Source organism: Sus scrofa, chromosome 2 (assembly GCF_054392235.1).
Source record: "Sus scrofa isolate SSC_HxYL_T2T_F1_AM1 chromosome 2, Sscrofa_HxYL_maternal_Yorkshire_Landrace_v2.0, whole genome shotgun sequence".
Lineage (NCBI taxonomy): Eukaryota > Metazoa > Chordata > Mammalia > Artiodactyla > Suidae > Sus > Sus scrofa.
The window spans coordinates 9,184,787-9,193,885 of NC_139384.1; the positions used below are offsets into that span (position 1 = coordinate 9,184,787).

Consider the following 9,099-nt stretch of genomic DNA (forward strand, 5'->3'; position numbering starts at 1 on the left):
TCCCTGGTGTTGTGGGTCAAAGCCCATTCTTTTCTGGCGCGGTGATCAGGCGTGGAGACTTCCTGCTGGGGAATGTAAGCTGTCCCCAGTTCCTGCCACAAAGAGAGGGGAGTCCCTCTTAGGGAACGAAAAAGGGATTTCTCTCCCCGCAGGAAGCATGAACTTGGAGCTCTGGGACTAGGAGTGGGAGGGGCCAGGGGACAGAGGTGGGGACAGGCGGCAGGGCGGAGCCCAGAAATCCGCCGCCGGCTGGGGTGGGGGTAGGGAGCTGCCCTGGAGGTCGAGGTGCCAAAAAGTCCAGCGTGAGGGTGAGGGGCCGCGGGTGGATGAGGCTGGAAAAACTTCCTCCTGGTAGGAGGTGTGGTTTGGAGCAATGTCATTTGCCGAGAGCATGTAGCTGGGAAGTTGTGGAGTAGAACTGGAAGCCCAGTTACTGCGGAACCTGCCGCCCAGAACTGACTGCTGTGTATCCCCAGCAGGCCAGGTGTCCAGGGAGGAGCTAGGCAGGTGCTCACGGCGGCGGGAGGTGCAGACTCTGGGCGCCAGGTTAACAGGTAATAGGCTCTGTCCATGATGGGCAGGGCCTGGCGCTGCCCAGACAGGTGTCTTCTGGGAGCTGGTGAAGGCAGCGGCTGTAGGCCTGCTCTGGGCTGTGAGGAGCTGCTGCTGGGATCTGGGGCTGCTGTATGTCTGTGTGCACGGGTTGTGAGCGCGTCCTTGTGTGGCTTTTTTGGCTGTTTCTCTAGCGCCCATGTCTTGCGTCATGTCTGTCAAATTCTCCCCGATAATTGCACCTCCCCAACACAAGCATCCTATTCAAGTGGAAAGTGTCCCTTGGGGAGTTCCCGTTGTGGTGCAATGAGATTGGCGGCATCTTGAGAGAGGCGGGACACAGGTTCGATCCCTGGCCTGGCACTGTGGATTAAGTAAGGATCTGGTGTTGTTGCAGCTACTGCTTAGGTTGAGACTGCGGCCCGGATCTGATCCCTGCCTTGGGAGCTCCACATGCTGCGGGGTGGCCAAAAAAAAAAAACAAAAAACAAAGTGCCCCTTGGGGTGTGCCACCCAGAATCAGCTGACTCAAAGCTCTTGGTGCCAGCTGTGAAGATAACTGTGCAGTTAGGCTCCAGTTAGCATGGGGCACGTTGTTTTCCAGACAGAGGTCGGGCAGTTGCACACGTGGAGGTCGGCTTGGAGGCTTCGGTCCTGGGAGAGAGGCCGGCCTCGTGTTCCTCTTTGTTCCTCTGGACTGGGGATCTGCCTGTCGTGACTGTTCCCATTTTCCAGCCAGTAGAATTGTTTGCCTTGCTCTGCCAGTGCCTGTCTCTAGAGTGGGTCCAGTGCCTGAAGAGAAGGGGACGATTCTTTTGGTCGTCACCCGCCGGGGTCCAGAGAATCTACAAGTGAGCTGTGTTCTGGGTTGTTCAGGATATCTGACTCCTGGGGGTTTCGTGTTCATGAGCCCCAGAACCAAAAGAGTCCTTATTTATTTATTTATTTATTTGGGGCCACACCCATGGCATGCGGCAGTTCCAGGGCCAGGGATGGAACCTGTGCCATAGCAGTGACCATGCCGGATCCTCAACCCAATGGGCCACCAGGGAACTCCCAAAAAGGCCCTTAGAAGCGGATGCCTGTTCTGGGTTTGCTATCCATAAGCTGGGCCAGGACCAGGCTGGGGTGTGAGCAAGGGAGGCCGGAGGCCACCTGCTCTTTCCTTCTGTGCTTGTGGCACGCGACAAGCATCACCGCTCCCTGGGGGTCCCCTGCCCTTGCCCAAATCTCAGCCCCTGTCTTTCTCTATGTTTATGTCCCTTCAAGGCGTCCTCCCCCCACCACCACCCCCCTTGTGTTGGTCTCCCTCTGGACGAGCAGAGAGGCCTCTCTGTCTTCCTGTGGGTGTGTCCCTCCAGCTCTCACTGTGCCCGCAGCCAGTATAAGTCTCTCTCCCGGGTATCTCACTTGTGCATCTCTCTGGGTGGTTTCTCATCCTGTGTGTGCGTGTTGATTTGTGTCTTCGTCCGTCTTGTTGGGGTGGCTCTTGGCCTTGGAGTCAGAGAACCCTGGGCCTACGTTTCAACTCTGTCTTAAACATGGGTGACTCATTTTGCCTCGAGGGCCTGACTCTCACCTCTAAAATAAGGATATTAATTCGTAATCACATAGGGCTGTTTGGAGAAGGAAGGGGACCCAGGGCAGGGAACGAGCTCAGTACTGGGGCCCCAGAAGAGCTCTGCAAAATCCTTTTTCTCAACCTGGAGAGGGTGGGGTTCTTTCAACCTGGAGCTTTCTCTTCCTCTTTACGGCCCAGTGAGTGCTCAGGGGAGGAGGTGGCCCGCTGGGTGTGTCTGTCTTCTCTGAATATCCAAGCCCCTGTCCTGGTTCTCAGTGTCGGGGCTCTCCCTCTGGTGCAGGTCTCTAGCTCTGGTTGTGAGTCATCTCACTGTTCTGGGTGTGGGGACTGCTGCGCCCTGGCGCACACTGGGGTGTACGGTGGGTTGGTTTGTGCGTGTGCTGGATGGACGTTTCATTGCTGTCCGTGTCCTCCCGGCCGTGGGGTGGAAGGCACCTGTCTGCCTTGGAGTGTCACCTCCTACGTCCTGCGTGTGCCGGGTGAGGCACAAACTTGGGACCTCCTGCCGGGGGTAACTTGACTTCAGGTTTGGTGCATGGGGGCGTGGAGGCCCATGGGCCCGGCTCTCGGGGGTGTGTGTGTGTGTGATCAGTTTCTGTGATCTTAAGAGTGACACTGGCATCAAAACCATCTTTGGCTGGGCCGCCTCCCTGGTTGTCTTCACACTGGCTCTTGGGCAGAAGGGGCTCCCGAGAGCCGGTACTGGGGAGGAGGAATGATGCACTTCTGGGGAGCACCCTCTTCCTGGGGCCAGGAGACGGCTTCCTGGGCTTCTGCTGGATTTGCCTGGGTGGTGTTCCCGCTCTGCAGAGACGGCGCTGGCAGAGGCCTGCGGCTCTGCAGATCCTCTTTGTGGTTTTGAATCTTCGGGGCAGCTCGTTCTTCTCTAGCTGCTTTTGGCCTGAGTTACACCCTGTCCCTGCAGTCTCAGATGTGTATCCTCTCTGCCTTGAACCCAGAGAGGCTTCACCGCCTCACTCCTTTTTTTTTTTTTGCTCTCCAAGCAGCCCTCTGCCTTAGAAGCTCTCCCTCCACTGCAGCCCATTCCATCGCAAAGGTTACCAGGAGCCGGTGTCGGGTGGACCACGGGGCGGGGACCTAGCAGAGCTGCCTTCTAAGAACCCCAACACTCCCCCATTCTCACCTCTCTGGACCTCACACTGCCCGTCTGTACATAGCAGGCAGTGCTGTCCCTCAGAACTTTCTGTAGCAGCGGCGATGTTCTGAATCTGTGCTTCTAATACGGTAGCCACGAGCGGCTGTCGAGGTCTTGAAATGTGGCCCCTACCACCAATGAACAAAAGGTTTCATTTCATTTTCGTTAATTTACATTTAATGAACCACGTGTGGCCTCCATGTGGGATGGCTCGGCTCTAAGGATGCTTCTAGTTCCAAGGTCTTGTGACACTTGGCTGAATGTTTTGCAGAATTCCTCAAGGCTCCAGAAACCCTGCTTTGAGTAGCAGCGGGACAGAGCCCCCAGCCCCCGGGGTAGCCTGGCTTCACCTGGCTTGGGCGGGAGGAAAAGGAAGGACTGTCTGGGCTGGATGCAGGTGCCAGGGGTGGGACAGGCCGAGGGCTGGGCCCCAAAAGCAGAAAATAGGGAGCTCCTGTCATGGCTCTGTGGTAACAAACCTGACTGGTAGTACCCATGAGAAGGCAGGTTTGATCTCTGGCCTCACTCAGTGGGTTAAGGATCTGGCATTGCCTGAGCTGTGGTGTAGGTCAAAGACGTGGCTCGGATCTGGTGCTGCTGTGGCTATGGCTGTGGCCGGCAGCTGCAGCTCTGATTCAACCCCTAGCCTGGGAACCTCCATAAATACTGTCGGTGCGGGCCTAAAAAGCAAAAAGGCAAAAAAAAAAAAAAAAAAGAAAAGAAAAGAAAATAGGCCCTTGATGCCTGGCCTCAAATCCCCTATCAGCACCCCCATGGTGTTCGCCTAGATCAGATGAAAGGGGGGCTGTGCCAGGAGGCAAGGCCTGAGCCAGAGCAGGCAGGGGGGTTGGCAGCCCCATCTGGCTGGGAGACCAGTGGCTGACCTGCAGCCTTGGGTCCAGCGCCTCCCCTTCTCCGGGGCTGTAGCCCCTTCCCTGCTCCCGATGGCCTTCTCTCCTCCTCCCTAAGCCCCTGGGGCCGAGGCATCTGTAGCAAGTCCCTCCTGAGCCTCCCAGCTGTGTTTCTGGGGACTCGGGGTCTGGGACTCTTGTCCCGAGGAGCTGGCTGGGAAGCCCCCTGCCTGTCTCGCTGGAGCCCCGGCCTCTCGGGCACCCAGGGGTCTGGCCTGCAAAGCTCTTTGCCCATCGGGTTTTTAGGCGTGACCCTTGGCGTGTCTGGAGCTGTTGAGGCCGCAGTGACTCACTGGGGAAGGAGGGAGGGTGGGGCTGAGATGTGGGTGAGGACGAGCTGGCTGGCTCGCTCTCCCCCTCGCTGTCTCCTGGCTCAGCACCAGGATGCTGGGCTGAGAGAAGGGGCCCTGCTCAAGGAGGAAGCCGGGGTGCCAGGGCAGTCTGTGGCTTCAGGGATCGGAGAAGCCCTCCCGTGGAATCCTTTTCCTTCCCTGCCCTGCCTGGCTCCTTGTCTGCGGGGCTGGCTTCTCAGTGCCCGGCATCGGGCGGGTGGGGGACGGGGGGCATTGCTGAAGTTCCAGCCTTGCTCTTTTACCAGCGGAGCGGTCAGTGGCACTTCCGGGAGGAAGGGAGGTGGTGGTAGCCCCAGTTCACACCTGGGCCAACAGGCTGCTCGCTGGCTTCCTGGCCGGCACCTGTGCTGACATAAATTCTGCAAGCGCAAGTTTGGGTGGCCGGGGAAACTGGGTGGCGGCGGGGTGGTATCTGTGGCTGTTTTCACCCATGTTGTGATCTGCTTGACACTGGAAGGGTTAAGTGCCTGTGAATTTCCATGAATCCTGTTCTCAGAGGCACACTCGGCCCCTGCAAGATTTAAAGTTCATTCCCCTCGAAGTCTCCTCAGGCTTCTGGAACATTCTGAGGCTAAATTGGTCATACAGAGCACCTTGCTCATGATTGCTATCTGGACAGGATCAAAGTCTTTTTTTTTTTTTTTTTTTGTCTTTTTGCCTTTTTCTAGGGCTGCTCCCACGGCATATGGAGGTTCCCAGGCTAGGGGTCGAATCAGAGCTGTAGCCGCCGGCCTACACCACAGCCACAGCAACGCGGGATCTGAGCCGCGTCTGCAACCTACACCACAGCTCACGGCAACGCCAGATCCTTAACCCACTGAGCAAGGGCAGGGACCGAACCCGCAACCTCATGGTTCCTAGTCGGATTCGTTAACCACTGAGCCACAATGGGAACTCCAGGAGCAAAGTCTCTAACTCTGTATCTGGCACATGGGGTGCGTTTACTGAATGTTGAGAGGATGCATGAGTGGAGTTAGGTAACAGTCTGATGCAGCATACAGTCTAATGCGGCATATGCACAGCGCTGGGCTGAGCGGTGTCTGTCCCTGTCTGTCCCTTGCTGGTGTTCTCTGCAGCATCCCGTGTGATGTTGGACATACAGGAGGCATGCCTGTATCTACTGATTGGTTGACTGGCTTCGGGATGTAAACAGCTTTAGGGTGGCCCTTTGGGCAAGGTTCTCCATGGCTTCTGGCATCCCCCACCCGGTTTCTCAGCTGGGCTTCTGGATGGCTGCTGCGCCATTTTGCGTGGGTGGCTGGAGGCCTGTCTGCCGCCTTCCCTGGGCGCCTCTGCAGCTGACAGCTCATCCTGTGGCTGGAGGGTGTCTTTGCTCCTCAGTGCCCGGCTCAGGGCCCAGTGGGTGCAGCCAGATGGGCCCTGACTCATCACATCCCTAAGGCAGCACAGCTGTATTGCAGCCTCTCAGGCTTGGGCTGGTGCTGGAGGGCCCGGGGCTTCCTTTGTTCAGCCTCTGCCTGTGGCTGGACTCCTGCAGCTCCCAGCTGGTGGGCATCCTGAGGCCTGGGTTAGACAGGGTGACCCAAAGTTGCTCAGTGTCACTGGGGGGCCGGGGGGTGGGGGAGGGCACTGGGATCCCTGCTTACAGGTCAGCCTGTGGCCCCCAGGTCTGGAGAGCAGTCTCATGCTGATTAGAGCTGCAGGCCTGATGTGGGGTTGGGGGAAGAAATACAGACTCAGAGCCCAAGCACAGTTGCTCTTTTATGGTGCCCCCCTGAGTCTCAGTTTCTCCATCTGCAGTCTGGAGACAGCAGCGTTTCCCACCCGAAGCTGTTACAAAGAGCCCAGTGAGAATGTGGATGCTGGGAGGCCTTGTATGCCAGAGCTTTTTACACATGCTTTCCTCTCCCTCCTCTTCAGTCCTTATGGAAATCCTTTTTTTTTTTTTGTCTTTTTCTAGGGCCACACCTTTGGCATATGGAGGTTCCCAGGCTAGGGGTCTAATCAGAGCTGTAGCCACAGGCCTACGCCACAGCCACAGCAATGCAGGATCTGAGCTGCGTCTGCAACCTACACCACAGCTCACGGCAACCCTGGATCCTTAACCACCTGAGCGAGGCCAGGGATCAAACCCGCAACCTCATGGTTCCTAGTTGGATTCGTTAATCACTGAGCCACGACGGGACCTCCTATGGAAATTCTTTATCGTCTCCATTTTCACAGGTGAAGAAATGGGGGTTCAGAGAAGTCAGTGGTTGTCACTGTTGTTGTTGTTTCGGCTTTTTAGGGCCGTACTTGCAGCCTAGGGAAGTTCCCAGCCTAGGGGTCGAATCAGAACTACAGCTGCTGGCCTGCCTCACAGCCACAGCAACACCAGATCCAAGCCGCGTCTGTGACCCTACACCACAGCTCACAGCCGCACCGGATCCTTAACCCACTGAGCGAGGCCAGGGATCGAACCTACATCCTCATGGATACGAGTCGGGGTCGTCACCGCTGAGCCATGACGGGAACTCCAGTTTCAGAGACATTAAGTCAGGTGGCCAGGGTCACCCAGCTGGCGAGGTTGCAGAGCCAGGATTTGAATGGGAGTCTGGCCTCCTCTAAACCCCCTTCCCAGGCTGATGTGCATGATGCGACTGGCGCCGATGACCGCGCTGGGGGGTTGGGGTTTTAGTTTGGCTCAGGGGACAGAACACCAGGGTCAGGGTTTTGAGCAAGTGGACTTTGAGTGCGAGCCTGATGTGACCTTTTCCCTAGGCTGTGTGACCGAGATTCCTGAGACAGACAGACAGACACTGAGGAGAGGAGAGGAAGGCGGGGCGGGCTCCTGGCAAGGCGTCTGCTCCTGAACCAAGACCTGCCAAGGTCAGTGAGTAGGAGGGAGGGTGGCGAGGGGGGGGGCAGGGTGGTTTGGAGATGATGGGGTGCAGAGGGTGGAGACTGAGATGACGTGTGGCCCGGGGGTGGGGGGATGGGATGAGGGGCTGGTTACCCCTGGTGCCGTTGCACCCACTCTCCGTCTGTCTTCTGGGCCCCCGGGGAGCTCGCCCATGGTGGCAGCAGGTGCCTTGCAGATAGTGCTCCACTCCCAGCGAGTTCCCAGGGCCAGAGATCCCTGGCTTTCTCCTCTCCTCGTGCCCTTGCACCCCCGAGCACCCACTGCCCTGAGCTCCGTATCCTTCCCTCATCCAGATGGAGAAGGAGGAGGAGACAACCCGGGAGCTGCTGCTGCCCAACTGGCAGGGCAGCGGCTCCCACGGGCTGACCATCGCCCAGAGGGACGACGGCGTCTATGTGCAGGAGGTGATGCAGAACTCCCCTGCGGCCCGCACTGGGGTGGTCAAGGAGGGTGAGTCACCACGGGGTGCGGGCTGGTGCCAGGTGGGGTGGGGGAGGGTGGCAGGGGGGAAGGGCAGGAGGCAGCTCAAGTGTGCCGGTGGCTGTGGAGGGCCCGGTCCCAGTGGCAGCAGGATGGTCGGTACCCGAGCCTTGCCCTCCCCTGCCTGTCCTGTGTGGTGCGCTCTGCCACCAGCGAGCTCTGCCACTCTGGGCACGTCCCTTGTCCTCGCGATGCCTCCATCTCCTCGTCTCTACAATGGGTGTTACCGTACCTGCGAGTCGGTCCCCGGGCCCAGCTCGCAGGGGCTGTGTGTTGTTTCCCTGGGACCCTGGGCGGTCTCACCTGCCTCCTGCTCCTTTCTGCTCAGGGGACCAGATTGTGGGTGCCACCATCTACTTTGACAACCTGCAGTCAGGCGAGGTGACCCAGCTGCTGAACACCATGGGGCACCACACGGTGGGCCTGAAGCTGCACCGCAAGGGGGACCGGTCCCCCGAGCCCGGCCAGACCTGGACCCACGAAGTCTTCAGCTCCCACAGCTCCGAAGTGGTTCTGGTGAGTGGCCCGCCGATGGCCGGCCCCTCCCCCAGCCTCTGCCCCCTGGACCTCGATTCTCCTTCCCCCTCCTGCTCTCACCCTCCACTCTCTGTCGAGCCAGTCTGGTTTCTCCTGTTCTGTGTGGCCGCTGATGCTGCCCCTACAAGTTTTCTGTCCCTCTCTTTCGGAGGGGCCCCCGCGTGGGGACCCACGCCTGCGGTCTGGTCCCAGATGCCAGAAGGGGAGTCGGCTGCTTTGCAAGGATCTTTGACGTGATTTCACAGGGGCCCCGCTCTGCCTCCCAGACACGCTTCTTCCACTTCCAGAGGCCGGGACTCCTCTGTGAGTCGGAGGCTGGGCAGCAAAGCGGCCGAGGGACGTTTCTCTGCTCCTTCCGCTGGCTTGTCTCTTTAACAAGGAGTTCTCCAGATGGAACCGGGCTCAGCAGCTGCTTTCCGAAGGGTCCATGGGAGATTCCCCTGAGATTAAACCAACAAGTTGGGGCGTTGAGAGCTGAAGGGTCAACTCAGCATGAACTGGTCACCCGGGAGGTGTTCCCGGGACTCGATGGGCTGATTTGAATCTAGAATTGCTTATAAGTCCTTCTCCCGGGCGTTCCTGCTGTGGTGCAGTAGGTTAAGAGTCTGGCTACAGTGGCTGCGGAGGTGCGGGTTTGATTCCCAGCCTGGTGGAGTGGGGTAAAG

General features: G+C 58.5%; 1 protein-coding gene across 3 annotated transcripts in view; it reads left to right on the forward strand.

Annotated features, from left to right (window-relative positions):
- Positions 1–9,099, forward strand: part of AHNAK (AHNAK nucleoprotein) — a 32,568-nt gene that overhangs the window by 4,164 nt on the left and 19,305 nt on the right. For all 3 annotated transcript variants that reach the window (XM_085010853.1, XM_085010855.1, XM_085010854.1), the window contains exons 2-4: positions 7,276–7,383; positions 7,711–7,867; positions 8,226–8,413. In XM_085010853.1, coding sequence (XP_084866979.1) covers positions 7,711–7,867; positions 8,226–8,413 — 345 coding nt within the window. In that variant the 5' untranslated portion in view covers positions 7,276–7,383. The remainder of the gene's footprint in view (positions 1–7,275; positions 7,384–7,710; positions 7,868–8,225; positions 8,414–9,099) is intronic.